General features: G+C 65.4%; 2 protein-coding genes across 5 annotated transcripts; both read left to right on the plus strand.

Moving 5' to 3' along the window:
• Positions 1 to 2,209: 2,209 nt before the first annotated feature.
• On the plus strand, positions 2,210 to 4,179 carry ATP5F1D (ATP synthase F1 subunit delta). The gene is made up of 4 exons (XM_032847075.1): positions 2,210 to 2,417; positions 3,065 to 3,218; positions 3,705 to 3,793; positions 3,940 to 4,179. The coding sequence occupies exons 1-4, from the start codon at positions 2,277 to 2,279 to the stop codon at positions 4,060 to 4,062; spliced, it is 507 nt and encodes a 168-aa protein (XP_032702966.1). The 5' UTR covers positions 2,210 to 2,276; the 3' UTR covers positions 4,063 to 4,179.
• A 3,267-nt stretch (positions 4,180 to 7,446) lies between these two features.
• MIDN (midnolin) lies at positions 7,447 to 15,144 on the plus strand. Of its 4 annotated transcripts, XM_032847024.1 has the most exons (10): positions 7,447 to 7,557; positions 8,784 to 9,428; positions 10,463 to 10,550; positions 10,736 to 10,798; positions 12,229 to 12,357; positions 12,746 to 12,874; positions 12,960 to 13,271; positions 13,426 to 13,570; positions 13,823 to 14,083; positions 14,719 to 15,144. In XM_032847024.1, the coding sequence occupies exons 2-10, from the start codon at positions 9,196 to 9,198 to the stop codon at positions 14,994 to 14,996; spliced, it is 1,638 nt and encodes a 545-aa protein (XP_032702915.1). In that variant the 5' UTR covers positions 7,447 to 7,557; positions 8,784 to 9,195; the 3' UTR covers positions 14,997 to 15,144. The 4 variants fall into 4 exon arrangements, with proteins under 4 accessions (XP_032702915.1, XP_032702917.1, XP_032702916.1 ...); XM_032847026.1 differs by lacking the exon at positions 12,746 to 12,874 and having other exon boundaries at positions 7,454 to 7,557; XM_032847025.1 differs by lacking the exon at positions 12,229 to 12,357 and having other exon boundaries at positions 7,455 to 7,557.
• The last annotated feature ends 2,590 nt before the right edge of the window (positions 15,145 to 17,734 follow it).

The following is a 17,734-nucleotide window of genomic DNA, read 5'->3' on the forward strand; positions in this document are numbered from 1 at the left end:
GGGGGGGGGGGGGCCCCCCCCCCCCCCCCCCCCCCCCCCCCCCCCGCTTCTCTTCCCTAATATGTGGCACTGCCAGGTTCACCAGGCGCTGCGTCTTGTTGGGACAAACAACGAGCAACGATAATAGAATATGACCTGTGCTGAGTGCCACCATGGCCTGCCCAGCGCCGGGTGACATCAGAACTATTCCAGCAGAGACTCCATGCCTGATGACCCACAAAGCTGCCCCCATTCTCCATCTCAGAGAATCGTGACTTGTCCTTCTAGATGTCCTCGTAGGACACCAACCTGCAGCAGGGTGGTCTGGGTCCTAGCCCAAGCCCCCTGGCCCTATGCTCAACACAGTGTCACCCCTTTACCCTTCAGTGAAAACTGGCACTACCACTTCAACCTCAGAGCCTTTGCACTGGCAGGTTCCGAGCCTCGAAGGCTCTTTCCCACTCAGCTTCAAGAGTCATTCCCTGGCTTCCTTCAACTCTTTCCTAAATGGCCAAGTCTCAGTGCATGTCCTCTTGGCTACTTTTGGTAACAGCAGCTCCCACCCTGCCCCTTTCTGTGGCCCTGCATGTCGCCTGTTATTTGCTCCAGTGTGTCGTGTCCTCCTCACCCATTCCATCACTGCAGGGTGAGTCCCAAGTCAGGAGCTGGGTCCCCTGGCATAGCACGAGCCCGCACATCAAAGACAAGAATCTGCCGGTGGAGTGAACACCCAGGCAAGCGCTGGCTCAAGTGAGCAGGAGCTGGATGTGCAAAGGACCTGGGTAAGAAAGTAGGTTTGGAAATCAAAGTGTTGTGTTGGAGGGAACAAGGGAAGCCGTCTTGTGGTTCCCGGCAAGAGAATGACATGGTGCCGCTGGCTGTGTGTGAACTCACCTGCCTGGAGGACAGGGGAGGAGGCTGGGGCTATGCAAACCAGTGAGAGTGGCCACTGAGTGGACAGGCCATGCCCACGGGGTCCACTGGAAAGCTCCAGGGTCACCCTAGGTTTGGGGCCTGAGTAACAGGTCCTGCCTTTATGCATTGGCGCCCCTGGAGTAGGAATGGGAGAGAAATTGCCCAGTGGATGGGTTGGAGTAGCGGACTGATGAGGTAGATTAGGCTCGCCTCCATGTGGGGCCCGGGGCTCTGGGAAAGGTTGGGACTGCACACAGGACGCACCCCTAGAAATGCGAACCGGCTTCCCTCTGTGCACACACACCCTGGGCCGGGATGCCCAGAGGCGGCGGGGGATCTGGGCACTAGGTCTGCATCCTTCCCCTGTGTAGGCCACAGGCGCCCCAGATGCTGGAAGGCAGGCAGCTAGGATGCAGGCAGCCCCTGGGGTTGGGGAGCCACGGGGGGCAGCACCGCGTCGCAACGCATGTGCCCAGGCCCGGGCCCAGGAGTGACACCCCCTCCCCTGTGGCTGCACCCCTCGGCCCCTCAGCCAAGGCCCTCCCCGGTGTGGGCCCCGACCCCGTCCAACCCACACTCCACGTTTTGCCGGAGACCAAGATGTGAGCCTGGAGGCCTGGCCCGGGGCGCCACCTGCGTGAGCGCGGGGGCGGATGGTGACGTCAACGCCGCGAGCGAGGCTGCGCGAGCCGAGGTGACGTAAGCGCAGCCCCGGGCCGCCCGCGCACGCGTCCGTGCGTCAGCGGCGCGCGGGGGCGGAGGGCGGACGAGGCTTCGGTGCGTGTATCTCCGGTCGCCGAGTGCCCTCTGCCGGCGCCGTCGAGTATTGCATCCGAGCCGCGCCTGCGGCGCCCGGCACTTGTCGGCGCTAGATAGGCCCAGGATGCCCTTCCCAGCACGTCTGCGTCCGACAGTCGCAGCCCACCCCAATCTGGCCCCCAGGGCTGCTTTTCTTTGCTCCTTTGAGTACTTCGTAGCTTCCAACGTGCCATATGGTTTGCGTATAAGTCACACTGATGTTTGTTAAACGTCCCCACCGCCCCAAACCAAAGCCGGAATCTTGGTATTCCTCTTGATGGCTCTAGCGCCTGGCATCCAAGGAGCGCCCCCCAAATCTTGAATTCAAGTAATCCCTGCTCCGCGGAGGCTTTTGGCACATATCCCATCTTACCCCGCGGCTGGCCTCTGGAACTGGAAGGAAACTACAAGCCCCAGCATGCCGCGCGCGGGGCGCAATGCAACGTCCATGTGCGCGGCTCGCTGGGAATCGTAGTGCGCGCGTGCGCCTTTGCCAGGACTCTTCTTCCCAGAGGTCCCCGCGCGTCGTCCTCCTCGTCCTCCAGCTTCCAGCGTTCGGCTGGAGTCCCCTGGCAGCCGTCGCCATGCTACCCGCCGCGCTGCTCCGCCGTCCGGGCCTGCGTTCCCTCACACGCCAGGCCCGCGCCTACGCCGAGGCCACCGCTGCTCCGGCCCCGGCTGCGGGCCCGGGACAGATGTCCTTCACCTTCGCCTCACCGACGCAGGTTCGGAGGCCGGTCTGGCTCGGGACCCCGCTTGGTCGCCGTCTCCGATCCGGACCCGTAGTGGTCCGCAGTCGGAGACCCCCGCCTTTGGGGTGTCGATCCCCATCTGTCCCGCTCCCTGGGTCCCTCCCCGGTGTCGTCCAGAATCCGGGCTCCGCAGCCTCCGGGTGTCCGAGGCCCCCAACCCCTTATGGGATCCCGGACCCGCGCTCCTTCCGTCTCATTTGGTCTGGCTTCCGAGCCCCCCACCTCGGTCGCCCCCCGCACTCCTTCCCGAGCCCTACGCTCTTCCCTGTGGTGTGGAATCCGAGTCCTGTACAGTTTCCTCTGGAAGCCAACGTCCACGGACTCGACCTCCCCGCCCCCCGCCGCCCCCTCCGCATGTCCCACAGCGTCGGACACTCGTTCTCTTGGGTGCCCGCCCGGGTTGGTGCGCCCTTTGTGCTCCTGCAGCGTTTCTGTGTGGTCGGGCCCTGCGCTAGAGGCCGGCAGGGGGAGGCTGCGGGGGCCAAAGCCCCTGTCTCGCGCGGGGGGCGTCTTTGTGTCCGCCGTCAGTGTTCCTTCCTGCCTTTGGCCCTTTTCCTGCAGGGGAGCCGGTCCCAGCGCCGGAAGACTGGCCTGCAGTGACGCGCCCCGTGTCTTTCTAGGTGTTTTTCAACGGTGCCAACGTCCGGCAAGTGGATGTCCCCACACAGACAGGAGCCTTTGGCATCCTTGCGGCCCACGTGCCCACCCTGCAGGTCCTGCGGCCGGGGCTGGTGGTTGTCCATGCTGAGGATGGCACCACCTCCAAATACTTTGGTGAGTGGTGGGAAGGGGCTGCCTAGGGGCCGCGTACTTCCTCAGGCCGGATCCAGTGTCTGGGCACGGTTTTGGGAAAAGTAAAAGGCACAGAGTGGGCTTGGGGTTAAGGAGCTTGTAGGGAGGCGGGGCGGGGGACAGGGGTCTGACAGAGAAGTCAAGCCCCGTGCCAGAGGGGCCCTTAGGAGGTGCAGGCCCTTGCATCCCAAGACGTGCCTCCACTAGCACAGCTGCGAGGCGCAGCAGGGTTCGAACCCGGCTCCCGCCTCCGTCCTCATGCTGGCTTAGCTGATGGGCTGGTGGGTGTCCCCTGCGTGCAGCCTCCAGTGGATGCCCCTGAGCCCCATGTGTGTGTGTCACTTTCTCCGGCTGCCTGTTTTCCATGCTAGACTCTAGGGCTACAGCGTGGAGCCACTTTCCTGGTTTGGGGGTGATCGTGTCACCTGCAGGTGGGTGTGGAGGTCTCATGCCTTCCTCTTCCTGTAGTGAGCAGTGGCTCCGTCACAGTGAACGCTGATTCCTCCGTGCAGTTGCTGGCTGAAGAGGCCGTGACGCTGGACATGCTCGACGTGGGGGTGAGTGTCCCAAGGGAGGCGGATGCACCGGGGAGGCCGGGGCTGTGCTAGAGATGGCTTCGGGGAAGGGAACTCGAGTTTGGTGGAGGGGCCGGCACCAGGCTGGGGTCGCCGCTTGGCTCTCACCCATTCCCCGCTTCCTGCAGGCAGCCAAGGTGAACTTGGAGAAGGCACAGTCGGAGCTGTCCGGGGCCGCGGACGAGGCCTCCAGGGCTGAGATCCAGATCCGCATCGAGGCCAACGAGGCCCTGGTGAAGGCTCTCGAGTAGGCGGTGCGTGGCCCTGGCCAGCAGCGAAACCGAGGCCCGGAACTGGGCAGGGGGTGTCCCGGGCAGGCTGAGCCGGCTGGCAGGGGGCCGGTCTGACGGTGGGGGGGTGCGTTGGGGAGGAAGAGCTGCGAGCCGCCTGCGGGGCTTCTCCTGTGGCCAGAGCTGTCTCGCCAGAGAAGGCCGCCAGGGGGCAGCACGGCGCTAGCTTCCCACCGAGAGCCCGCCGGGATCCTGCCGCCTCGCCAGGGCGGGCAGGCCTGGTGGCTGGGGGTGAGCCCAGAGACCTGCTCTGCTGTTTGAGGAGGGGCTGTGTCCCCCCCCCCACCTGCCAGCCCCCCTCCCCAACCTCATGTGTCACCCACCATCCCCCTGAGCCTGTAGCCCCTGCCATGGAGACCCGCTCCCAGTTGCCTCCAAGGGATGGCCTGCCCCCAGCTCGAGCCCCCCCATTAAAAGCCAGGGACCCGACTCGTGTACGCTGCTTCTGTGTGCTGCCTGGAACTCTGTCTTCAGGACCTTCCCTGGCCTTTGTCCCAGCCGTGTGTGTCTCTGCACGGGGATCAGGTGTTGAACACCAGCCTCAGGCTCCAGGGCTTAGAAGCTGGGGCCGAAAGGACCTCTGGGGTCTGTAGTAAACTGGGGAGTGGGGTGTGCAGGGGACATGGCCTGTAAAACCAGGGTAGGTGGTGGGCAGGGTGCCATCAGCCCAGGAGGGTGGGGATTGGCACAGGCTGCTGGCCAGGCGTGGGGAGACGGCAGGCAGGGGCGTGGCTGCTGCTCCAGGGCCAGGCCTGGGCTGCTGGACAGCCACCTGGGGCTCTGCCAAGTTTCAGGATATGCCGTCTGCCCTGTGGGCTCCCTGGCCCGCCCCAGCCACGCTGGGAAGAGGCGGGTCCTGCCTGCTCCCACAGAGGCCCAGCCCTCTGCTCACCCGGCCTGTGGGTGGCCTGGCTGGCCAAGCGCCTCGTCCCTGGTGGTGTTGGCACCTCTGTGCCATCCAGGCCCCTGGGCTGGCCCCAGATGGGGTGGGGCTGCCGGGCGGGGGCAGCCCTGGCTCTGTGCAGCTTGTGTGCTGTTCCATTTCTTCTCGGTTGCAAGCATGGGGGTGGCCCAGAAGCTGGCTCCAGGTGGCCCGGCAGGAGACTTTGGGGGAGGGGTCTCCTCACCCCCCTGCCTGAGCCCTGGGCCTGAGCAGGGCTGACAGGGGATTCCAGGGTGGTGAGTGTGTGGGAGAGCCTGGGCCTTCCCGTGTGTCACTGGCAGTCTGGAGGTGACAGGGAGGCCTCCCCCAACCCCCGGGCATGTTGTCAGCAAAGATGGGCTGTGGATTTGTGTGTCACGGTCCCGTGCGAGTGACTGTCCCCTGGCTTCATTGGTGCTCCGTGTCGCGGGAGCCTTGCTTATGGTGGCTTCTTAGTGAGCTCACAGCTATGGGGTCTCTCTCCCTCGGTCCCCCTACTCAGGTTGGTAGGCCAAGCAGCTGACTCTCCCCAGGCCAAAGAGTGTTGTGACAGCCATGGGCTCACAGGAGCAGGCCCACTCCTCCCTGTTCTGGGTTTTGGAGTTCATGGTCACGCTTTGGGAACTATAAATAACACCACGGACAGGTAAGGCAGTATGACCACAGCACTTTGAGCCAAGCTGCTGGACGGGCACCCAAACCAGCGGTCCTTCTAGCCGTACTCCTGTTCCTGAGAGGGTTCAGCCTCTGGCCAGGGACAGCTCTGAACATAGGTAAGTTTCCTCGGCACAGAGCAGGCCTCCTGCGGGAGATGGGAGCCTTGGGGTGTTAGGGATGCCCACACCTGATGCGGGTCTGCAGGGACAGCCTAAGTTGCCCAGAGCCTTGTCCTGGGCTGGAGACACCCAGGGTGGAGTGGGTCATACGACCAGGAACCGGAGGTCACCACCCTTCCCTCGAGAGCAGGCTCACACAAGGGCTTGTCCTTCTTTGAGGAAGGGGGTCCCCTTGGACTGCGTGTGTGCCCACACCCAGGGGCTGACTAGAGCACGGGATCCTTTAAATGGGAAAAAAAAGCAGGAAGTGGGTTGACTTGGTGTGTTTCTTAAGTTGGACCTGTAGAGTCAGGCTGGGCCCGTGGTCCCTTCCTGAGCGCACTGTCCCCCTCCTAAATGTGCATGGACCCTCAGGGCCCCAGTTCCGGGAGGACCAGCTGCTCCCCTGGTGACCTAAAGGGCAAGGTCTCACCCCCTCCGCAGATCACACAGCCCAGTCTGCCGTGGCCGTAAGTCCCTGACCCAGCGCCAAATGCTTGGCTTCAGGGCACACCGCTCCCTCTGCCACCCCCTGTTCCTCCAGCAGCGGGGCCCTCAGCGGTGGCCCCATGGCCTCCTCTCCAGGCTCCAGCACTTCCTCCATCCCAGCCCCCAGTGGCCCCCTCCCAAAGGTCTCCTGACCCTGTGGGGCTGGGAGCCTCTGGGTGTGGAGGTGATGGTGAGGATGGGAGGGGGCAGGTCGAAGGCTGCAGGAGCTTTGGGTGGGAGCAGGATGGAGACCTGGAAAGGAACACAGCCCTGGGAGGGGTGCCCATGACTAGGGTGGGGTGGAGGTGGTCAGGCCAGATACAGTGAGAAACCAGATAAATGGACAAGGGGCAGGGGAGCAGGAAGACTGAGCACCCCACACCACTCAGGGTCGTCCTCAGTTGCCGACCCAGAGCACATGCTGGGAGAACAAGGACTGGCCGCATTTCCACCTGCTGCTGTTTGCTGTCAGTTAACTGGTCTGTGAAATGGGTGGGGTGATCCGGCCCACCCCGGGACCCCAGAATGAGCTGAGCTGGATTCTCCCCAGACGTCTACCGCGTGGAGAACTGCGGAAACAGGCTCGGAAAGGTCACAGCGCGGTGGGTGGTGACTAGCTGCACTAGGCTGGCCTGGCGCAGGTTAATCGCTCCGTAAATGCCTTCTGAGGTCACCGTTAAGGGATGCAGGAGGCCAGGCTGCTGGGGCAGCTGGCTGGGGCACCCCCACAACAGGCAGGTGACTCCAGCCTGTTTTCCTGGACCGTGGCCGCTGACTCAGACACCCCCCCCGCTTGCGCTCCCCCACGCGGGCGCCCCCAGGCGGAAGCACCGGGCCTAGAGCGGCAGGAAAGGGGGCGGGGCGGGAGCCAACCTGTGCACCCCGAAACCCCGTCCTGGGGATCCGACCCGTCGGCGCTGCCGTTCGTGACCTTGGGTTCAGCAGCATTTATGGAGCGACCCCCAATATACGAGGCGAGGCTTCGGGGTGGGTGGCCCAGAACCTAAGGCGCCCCAGGGCCCCGGCCTGCAGGCAGGGGCGGGGGCCAGCCTGCGTCACCGGCCGCCCGGCCCTCCGCCCCCTGCCCGCCCAAACTCCACCCCGAGGGAAGGCGGTGCGGATAAAGGCTTGGGGGCCGCCCGCTCGGCCCCAGACCTGCCCCGCCACCGCGCTCTGTCCCCGGACGTGGGTACACTCGGGACTGTTGAGACCTCGGACCGGCCGCGTCCGGTGAGTGCGGGTGGGATCTCGCCGGACTAGTAGGAGGGCCCCACTCTAGGCTCTTAAAGGTGCCCCACTTTTCTTTGTTTTCGGGGCAGGCAGGGCTCGGGGTGTCTCCAGCCCTGGCGAGCCCCTCGGGTCGTGGGATGGGAGGGGCTCGGCGCAAGCAGCACCGCCCAGGCAAGACCTCAGCCCCCGCCCCGCCTACCGGGCACTCTTCCTACCCTGCGAGTGACCTTGAGCAAGTTGCTGTTCAGCCTCAGTTTCTCCAGTTGTGCGGCCTGGCCTCCCGCCTTAGAGGCTCCAGACCCCTAGCGGAGGTTCCCACCTCGCCTGCAGTCCCGTAGGCCTCTCTCCCGCCCCGGGGCAGCTGCTTCGCCCCCTCCCCAGGACTTCAGGTAGCGCTCCCGGACGGGGCCGGCAGGGGGCGCGCTGGCGCTGCTGACTCACCGCAGCCCCAAGCGGCGCGCGCGGGCGCAGCCGGGGACGCCGCGTCACGTCACGGCTCGGGCGGGCGCAACTAGGGAAGCGGGCCGGGCCCGCGGGACAGGGGTGGGACGCGAGGTGGTATCGGCGCGGGAAGGTGCGAGAGGGGGAGGGCCCTCCCGGCACCGGCCCACGTCACCGCGGTGCAGGCCCCGCCCGCAGCCCCGCTCCTCGCCGGGACCTCACGCCCCACGGGTGGGGGACGCCCGGCGGCCGAACCTCCTGAGAGCCGTCCGGGCTCGAAGCGCAGGGATCGCCTCCCGCTTCCGCTCGCGGCGGCTTCCCGGACAGACGCGGGGGGAGGTACCCCGGCTTCCTGCCCCTCCCGGCGCAGGGATAGTGCCCGCCCCCACGCCGCGCCGTCCGGGACCGGGACCCCGTGCCGCCGCTCCCCCACTCAACCCGATCCCCCTCGGGCCGCCTGCCCTTTGTTGAGGGCCGTATGAATGGCCCCCGGCGCGGGCGGGTGGAGCGCGGGGGCGGGCCGGAGCGGCGCCAGCCCCGCCCCCGCCGAGCACCCCTTGGCCGCCGGGCCGGGGGCGGGGCGATGGGCGGGCCCGCGCGGCCACGTGGGGCAGCGCCACTGCGCTTCTCATTGGCCCGCCCGCGCGGCCGACTGGGCGTTCGGCGCGCGGCGATTGGCCGACTCACGGCCGGCGGAGTAAGTAGTGAATGGGAGGGGGCGGCAGTCCCGCCCCTCGGAACGTTGATACATTATAACTTTTTTTTCTTGTTACTTTCACCCCCAGATCTTTCAAGCGGCGGCGGCGGCGGCGGCGGCGGCGGCAGGGACGGCTGTTGCTAAGGGAGGGGACGCGCGGGGAAGCGCGGCCCGAGCGGCGGCCGGCACCGAACGCGACCGCCTAAGCGGCGCCCCTTCTTCGGGACCCTCCCCCACGCCCAGCGTCCTTGAAAGGAGCCGCGAGTGCAGTCCCCACCCCCGGAAGGCGCCCCGACGAGCCAGAGCGACCCCGGAGCGCCGCTCGGATTTTTGATTCTTGATTCACCTTCCGCTCCTGGGACTTTCTCGAAGGGTTCCTGCGCTTCCCCTAGGAACGGCGAGGACCCCCGGTTCGGGGAGCCCAACACCCCGCACTGCCCGGAGGCGCGACGAGGATTGGCGGCGCCCCGTGGACCCCAGCCCTCCAGCGCGGGCCGGGGATGGAGCCGCAGCCCGGCGGCGCCCGGAGCTGCCGGCGCGGGGCCCCCGGCGGCGCCTGCGAGCTAGGCCCGGCGGCCGAGGCGGCGCCCATGAGTCTAGCGATCCATAGCACAACGGGCACCCGCTATGAGCTGTCGGTGCCCCCGGACGAAACGGTGGAGGGGCTGCGCAAGCGGCTGTCCCAGCGGCTCAAAGTGCCCAAGGAGCGCCTGGCGCTGCTCCACAAAGACACGTAGGTACCGCGCGCCGCCCTCGGACCCGCCGCCCCCTCGGGCCCCGGCCCCCGGGCGGGAACAAAGAGCGCGCCGCACGGGAAAGGAAGGGGGCGGCCAGACGGGGGGCGGGGGCGCGCCGCGCGCTCTCGGGCGCCCTCTGCTCGGCCTTGCCTGCCTCGGCCCCCTCCCCCGCCCGGGGTCGCTGCACAAAGGCTGCTGCGAGGGCGTCCCCCTCCCTCCTGGGAAGGCAGGAGTCCCGGGTCAGCGTGGGGGTCTCGGCAGCGGGGTTGGGGGGGGCGCGGCCGCCTCCTCCTCTGCCTGCTTTCCCGCTGGCTTCCGCATCTGCTCGGTGCCCCCCCACGTCTGGCTGTTTTCTTCCCCTACTTGCGTCTTTCTACCCCCCTTTGTTCTAACCACCGAGCACTCCCGCAGTCTCCCCCTCCCCCCGGTATTTAAATCGCCTCCAGGCCGGGGAGCACTCCCCCCCCGCGGGCCTCCAGGGACACACAGTGTCCATCCCCAGCGGAGGGGCCCCAGTGGGGGAGGGGCGGGTGGGGGAGGGTCTCCTTTGTCTGAGCCGCCGCGGCCTGCGCCGGGCGCCGGGGAGGGAGGGAGGAGGGAGAGCCCGGCACTGCAAAAGACCCTAAAGGCTAAGGTCTGTGGCTCCCACAGAGAGAAGCTCGGGGCCGGAGTTACAGGCAGGGGCCGGCCGTGGGGTGAGGGGCGGGTGGCAGAGGACCGCAAGGGTGCACTGGCGCCTGTCGATGAAAAAGTGCTTTGTTGAGGTGCTGAGGTGGTGCCCCAGCCCAGAGTGGGGCTTCTTCCCCGAGGAGGTTTGAGCCACTTGCATGGGGGCCTTCGGGGCCAGATACTTGACACTCCCCCTACATACACACACATACCATCCCTCTGGTTGGGGAGCTGGGAAGGGATAGGGGTGGGTAGGGCTCCCATATCTCCCCCAGGAACACAGCCCTCCCCGCTGGCCTGTGCTTCCGCCTCACCGCCGTGTCTCCTTGGCCTCACCCTCTTCCTTCCTTCCTCCCCCCAGCCGGCTCAGTTCGGGGAAGCTGCAGGAGTTCGGCGTGGGGGATGGCAGCAAGCTGACGCTGGTGCCCACCGTGGAGGCGGGCCTCATGGTAAATGGCTGGGGCACAGTGCCCCAGAGGCTCTGGCGCAGGCGGGCAGCCCCTTCCCCTGAGAGCTTGGTTACCAGCACACACCCTGCCAGGGCGGCCCCCGCCGGCGAGCAGCTCCCCCGCCCTGGTGCCCGGGCCCTCTTGCAGCGGAGCGCCCGCTCAGAGCGCCTTCTCCTCTGTTTCAGTCCCAGGCCTCGAGGCCAGAGCAGTCTGTGATGCAGGCCCTGGAGAGCCTGACCGAGACACAGGTAAGACCGGCGCCGGTCCCTCCGAGACCAGAGGGAGGGCCTGGGAGTGGGGGTGGTTGTGCTCCCAGGAGACCCGTGGGGAGGGAGGGGACGCACCGCCCAGCCTTCCTGCCAGTTTGGGCTGGTCACCCAGCTTCCTCTTCCTCCGCCCCCTCCGCACTCACCACCTGACCTTGAGGGCCTTCTCTCCCACGGTGGCTGCCATGGGGGAGGGGGCTGGGCTTTCACCAGCCTGCCTGCCGGGGTGACCTTGGGCCTGGGGCCCCAGCCCTATACTGAGGAGTACTCCCTCCACAGCCACTGCGGTTTCCCCAGGGCGACCTTTTTTTTTTTTTTTTTTTTTTTAAACATTTCTGTGGGTGGGTGGGAGGAGGACTGGAGGGGCCAGCCTGGGTGACACTCCTTCCGGCTTCTTTGACCCCATTGTAAGGGGTGACTCCCTCCCCTTCTCCCTTTGCCCTTTGTTCTCTGCCCCAAAAGGGGGAGGGGGGCTCCCACCCCAGGGCCTTAGCCTAGACAGGATGTTAGGAAAATATTTAGCAACTGGCCAGGAGCTGAGGAGGAAGGCAGGGACTGGCCCACGGCTGGGTTCCCGGTTTTGTTGCAGCATTTATTTATTTATTTATTTATTATTTTTTTTTTACCTCTTCCTTTCCTCATTTTTCTGGCGGCAGGGCCCTCCTCCCAGGAGGGTGACACAGGCTTCAGCTATCCGCCTGCTGCCAGGGTGGGGGAAGCAGGCTGCTGCCCGCCCCGCTAGGGGGTGGGCTGGGCTGGCCGCAGGAAACCTGCTCAGCGGCTTCCCTTCCTCCTGCCCAGAGGCCCTCGCCCCCTCCCCGACATGTAGCATCCTGTCCTCACCAGCTAGGTAGTGAGGAGGAAGAGGGGCGCTGGTGCTGGGTGGTCTGCCATCAGGAGGGCCGGTGGGCTGCAGGCAGAGCTGGGATCCCAGAAGCCGGGTGGGGGCCGCACTGGATTTCCTGGTGAAGATGGGAACTGAGCTCTGGCTCGCAGGGGGGCCTGCGGTTGGCAGGGGGGCCGGGGTGTCTTTGGTTCACATCCGCCCCACAGTGCCTGCGTCGGGGGGGGGGGCGCTGGGCGGAGTGACTGGCTCCCAGGGCTGTTTCCCCGCCTGGCACCGAGTCATGCCCGCCTGTTTGCCGTCCCCAGGGAGGAAGTTGCAGGGTGGGGGGGGGGACTCCCCAGCTGCTCTTGGGGAGCCACCCCAAGCCTTTCCTGCAAGGGGAGCTTCTGGACCCGGGGGGGGGGTACCCTGCAGACCAGGCTTCAGGGTTTGGGGGAGCTGCACACTGCCCGCCTTCCTCGCCGCCTCCCTGTGGCCCCCAAGCAGAGAAGGTTACGCCAGCCGCTGCCAGCGGAGGGCTGGGAGGCGGTGGTTCTGAGTCATCCCGGCCTATGTCACTTCTCAGAAACCTCCACCCTCCCCACCATCCTCGCCCCTGGGGAAAGCTCAGCACTGGCCAGGCTCCAGAGGAGGGACCCAGTCTGCACTGGGTGTCGGATGCACCCCCTGCCGCCGCCACCCACCAGATCTGAGGGTTTGTGTTGGGGCTGCATAGAGGTCTCGTGGGACCCAGGCCTCAGAACCATCAGGGCCCCCTCCAGCAGCGAAGCCTCCCCCTCAGCCTCAGCCCCACCCAGGACAGATAAATATTTATCTTGAGAAAGCAAAGGTTAGGAAGAAGAATTTGTCCAGGAATTCCCGCCCACTTGCTGCCTGGGTGGCTTAACTGGGAGGGGGTCTGTGATTGACTCCCCTCTGGTATTCACAGGCAGAGGATGGGGAGCTGGGAGGGTGGGGTTATTTGAGGGCAGCGACTGCTGACTGGGTCTTGCCCCCCTCTGGCCTCAGTTTCCCCTTGAAAGAACCAAGCTGGCCAGGGAGGGCCAGGCCCCCCCCATCTGACCCGCCTCTGTCCCCCACAGCCCCCAGTGGCGCCCGGGCCGGGCCGGGCTGGCGGAAGCGTCTTCCGGAAATACCGATTCATTTTATTTAAGCGTCCGTGGCACCGACAGGGACCCCAGAGCCCAGAGAGGGGCGGCGAGAGGCCCCAGGTCACGCAGCGTGGGGCGCCGGGGCTGGGCCGGGCTGGGGGCGCAATAGGCTGGGGCCCTGGCGCTGACGGGCCCCTCTCTACAGGTCAGTGACTTCCTGTCGGGCCGCTCGCCGCTGACCCTGGCGCTGCGCGTGGGGGACCACATGATGTTCGTGCAGCTGCAGCTGGCCGCCCAGCACGCCCCGCTCCAGCACCGCCACGTGCTGGCCGCCGCCGCCGCTGCCGCCGCCGCTGCCCGCGGGGACCCCGGCATGGCCGCCCCCGTGTCCCCCTGCCGGCCCATGGCCGGCGCTGCCCGAGTCCCCCCGATGGCCAGCAGCCCTGCCCCCACGTCCCCCTCGCCTGTCACCGCCGGCTCCTTCCGATCCCACTCCGCTTCCGCCGCCTGCCCTGAGGTGAGTCTGGGGAAGGTGGGCTGTCCCCCGCCTCACGGAGGGTGGGGGCTCAGAGCCCCAGGTCTGCAGCTTCCAGGGACTGTCCTTGCTCCCCCCCCCCCCCCCACCCCCCCCCCCCCCGCTGACCTGCCCTCCTCTCCCTGGCATCCTGCAGATGGACTGTTCGCCCCCTGCCAGTGCTGGCGCTAGCCCCACTTCCACCCCCGGGGGGAGCCCTACCTCCCGCTCCCGCAAGCCTGGCGCTGTCATCGAGAGCTTCGTGAACCATGCCCCAGGGGTCTTCTCAGGGACCTTCTCTGGTAGGTGTCGCAGTACCCCTGCACGGATCCCCCGCCACCCAGAGGCAGCAGCTGGGTGGGGGTACGATCTCACCCGTCGCCCCCCAGGGTCTCCTGGCCCGTGCCCCACCATACGGGAGGCTGGGGGCCCCCAGGAGGCGCAGGTCCCCGCGTGCTCACTCCCACCCTGGGGGCCCACCTGTCTGCGCATGCGCTTCAGAGGCCACGTGTCCATCCCGCCCGCACTCACCAGCAGCCCCCCACCTCCTGCAGGCACACTGCACCCCAACTGCCAGGACAGCAGCGGGCGGCCGCGGCGTGACATCGGCACCATCCTGCAGATCCTCAATGACCTTCTGAGTGCCACGCGGCACTACCAGGGCATGCCCCCGTCCCTGACCCAGCTGCGCTGCCACGCGCAGTGCGCGCCCGCCTCACCTGCCCCGGACCTCACCCCCAAAACTACCTCCTGTGAGAAGCTGGCGGCTGCAGCCCCGGCCTCCCTGAGCCAGGCCCGCATGTGCAAGCCCCTGGGTGAGTGTCCAGCGCACCCCGCCCGTCCCTGGGCTGTTCAAGGCCCCTCTGTGCGTGGCTCAGAGCAGCTGACCCGCCGGGGGGCCGGGGGGGGGGTGGCAGCTGCTGCTTGCCCTGCTCCGCAGGAGAGTGGAGAGAACAGAGCATGTGTGTTTGGGGCACAAAGTGTCCTTGTCCTCTCCCGAGGGGGGCACTTCCTTCCCTCCCCCCACCCCCCTGCACTTTGTCCAGATGGCAGGTGGGGCCTCTGTGAATGGCCTGGTCTGATGAAGGGGGGGAGCCATTGCTGCTCCAGGGGTGGCTTGAGTCCCCCAGAGACCCAGCCGGCCCCAGGAAATCCTGAGCCCTGTGGAGCAGTGTCCCTGTTCTGCCTTGGCAGGCCTCCGGCCCAGGTCATGAAGGGGAAACAAAGCCACCAGCCTGAGGGCCATCGTTCCACCTGACCAGTGGGCTGGTGGTGTGCTCCGGCGCCCGCCTTGGCCGGGTCCCGCGGTGGCCGGGGTCTGAGAAGCCTCCAGTCTGAGACACCTCCTGGCGACCGGGAAGGCTGGGTGGTCCCCCATGCCGTGGGGATTGGGGGTTGTCTGGCCTCTCCCCCAAGGGTCACAGGGCTCATGGTCCCTGCCTCCTTGCAGGGGACCGGCTGCGGCAGACAGAAAATCGGGCCACCCGCTGCAAGGTGGAGCGCCTCCAGCTCCTGCTCCAGCAGAAACGGCTCCGCAGGAAGGCCCGGCGGGATGCCCGCGGGCCCTACCACTGGCCGCCAAGCCGCAAGGCTGGCCGCAGCGACACCAGCGGTGGCGGTGGGGGCAGCGGGCCCAGCGAGGCCTCCGGCTTGGGCCTCGACTTCGAGGACTCCGTTTGGAAGCCGGAAGTCAACCCTGACATTAAGTCAGAGTTCGTGGTGGCCTAGGAACCATGTCCCTCGCCCGGCCACCTTGAGCAGAGAGTCCCCTGGGCCAGCCTGTGCGCGGGAGGGCAGGCAGTTGGGGTCAGGGCAGTGGGAGGCCCCTCCCTTCCTACCAGCTTCCTTCTGGTTTTTGGTTTGTTTTTTTGTTTTTGTTTTTGTTTTTTATTTTTTGTGGGTTTTTTTGTTTTTTTGTGTTTTTTTTTTTCAGTATTTGGGTTTTTTTGGGGTTTTTTTTTGTTTGTTTGTTTTAATTTCCCTTCTTAACCATGGTTTTCTGAACTCTCCATGGACTTGGTTCCTGCCTCCTTGGTTCAGCTCACATTTCCCCGCCTCTTCCTCCCGTGGTGGCTCCCGTCCTCGGCCAAGCCGGGCCCTCCCCGCCCACTTCCCAAGCTCCAGAGATGTAGCAGTCACTCCAGATGGCCGAGAGTGGGACGAGACGAGGAAGCCGCCCCCACCCCTTCAGGTTTAAGTCAAAAACATAGATGCCTCATGATGCACTTTACAGACGGGCAGGGCCAAGGAGGGAAGGCCCACTGCAGCTGCACCCTGGCCTTCAGGGTGGCCGGCAGGCCCCACAGCCACCGGAGACCCGCTGCGCTGCCCCTGCGGCCAGGTCTCCTCCACACCTATGCTTTTTTCTCTTGGTCTATTTTTCCAGGAAAAAAGGAGGGGCGCTTCAGTATGCTGACCCCAGCCTGCCTCTGGGGTTCAGGTGGAAGTGTGGGGCCCTCTCCTAATAGGAAAGGGAGGGAGGGGGACAGACCAGCCACCAGCCTTTGCGTCCACGCACTGTGCCATCTCCCCCGGCCCCACCCCCTTTTTGTTCTGAGCTTGGGGTATTTATAGACTATTAATTTTCTGAGCCAATAGTGGTTGGGAGTCTCTTGAAAACTGGGAGAGAAATGGTTGGGGGACGGGGAAATCACCCCCAGCCCTCCTTCCTGGCCCAACCTGAGAGAGATGTGGCCTGTGGGCTGTGTCTGGAGGGCCCCCTGGCAGTCAGGAGGGGAGGGGGTGCTGAGCTGTGAAGCCCCAGTAGGGGTGACGCTGTGTAGCATTAACCCCCTGGGGGGGGGGGGCTTCGCTGCTGGTCTAAATTGGACCCTCCCCACTCGTGCCCTTATCCCCAGATTCCCCTGGGGCAGAGGGACAAGCCCTCTACTGGGGCCATTTCAATGGGGGTGGAGTTTTTTTTCATTCACTTATTTTTTACTGATAATGGAGATGATCAGGCCCTGCCCCCTGCCCAAGTCTGGTCCTTGCCCCGCCTTTCTGTCCTCCAGACAGCCCCACCCCCTGCCTGTTCCTCCTTTCATCCTATTGTAGGTGAACCCCCCCCATTATGTGTTTAAAGTTAATGGTTTCAGATGTGAACATCATGTTTTATTTGTAGCTCTGTAAACTTTTTTGTGGGGGGGGTGGGTAGGGAGGGGTCAGAGGGTAGGGGTCACTGATTTTTGTTTGTTTTCATTTTCCAAAAAAAAAAGAAAAAGGAGAAAAAAGGAGTGGGTTTGTTTTTGAAGAACTGTGTTGGATACCTATTTAAATGTGTTCTGTTTTGTCGGGGGGTTTTTTGTTTTGATTTTTTAAACAATTTTTAAATAACACCTGTGCCTCCACGGGTCTGAGGGTGGAGGCCCCAGGCAGGAACCCAGGCAGCCCGTCCCTCTCTGCCCTCACCAGGGCTCCCCCAAGAAAGCATTACCCACTCTCAGGGGTCGGGCTGTGGGGTGTCCCGGCACCTTGCCTGAGTTTCCTGTATGAAAACAAAATTGGGAAAGATTAAACCTATACAAACACCGTGATTTCAAGTAATAAACAAGATGAAACGAGTGAATGTGCTGCCCGCTTGGGGGGGGGGGGTCTTGGCCATCACAGAGGGCGCTCCCAGGTACGATGGCTGGTCTTAAAGCCTGGGAGGGGCACGGCTGGCGGCTGTTTCCCCTGAAGAGGGGGCCCCGAGAGACCCGACAGGTAGTGGCAGCTGGGGAGTGGGTGGGGCTTGATCCCAGAACGGTTCCCACGTTCCCTCCCCGGCTTGAGGTAAGGGCGGGCAGGAAGTTGCCCCAGCAGGGGAGGGAGGGGCCAGCCACTTCCCGGTACTCAAGGCCGGAAGTCCTGCAGGGTGTGGGCACGGGGCTGCCTGCTAACAGCGCGCCGTGGGTGGGGCCTCCGTTCCCGGCTCTGGGAAGTGGGCTGGGGACTGACCCCTGGGACTCTCACCAGGGCTACCTGACCACGCTCTCTGGGCCTCGATGTCCCCAGCCACTGACGGGGAGCCTGCTTCAAATGCTGGGCCAGGCAGGAGGTGCTGCCTGGGTGGAGGGCTGACCTGAGCCCTCTCCTGGGTACCGGGCCTCCCGGAGCTGTCTAGTGGAAATCAGAGGTTTCCCAGGGCCCGAGGCTTGCGTTCGAGGCCACCGGCCTGGCCGTCACAGCCCTGGGTGAACTCTCACCCCTCTGGCCTCACCCTGGCCTTGCATTCCAGTGCTCCCCAGCCCTGACGGTCATGCCTCAGGCCTTTGTCCGGGCCATGCCCTACGCAGGAACACCCCTCTCCTGGGCGTCCTTGCTCTGCCTGGGGACTTCCTCAACTGGCATTTCCCGAAGGCTGGGTCAGGGGCAAGTCCGCTGGGGTCCCCCTGTCATCCACTTTGGGGCTGGGCAGGGAGAGGACAGTACCAGCATCCTCACCCGTACTTCCTCAGTTCCCGAACCCTGCCAACTAGAAGTTACAA

Source organism: Lontra canadensis, unplaced genomic scaffold, assembly GCF_010015895.1.
Source record: "Lontra canadensis isolate GAN:19392208 unplaced genomic scaffold, GSC_riverotter_1.0 scaffold184, whole genome shotgun sequence".
NCBI lineage: Eukaryota > Metazoa > Chordata > Mammalia > Carnivora > Mustelidae > Lontra > Lontra canadensis.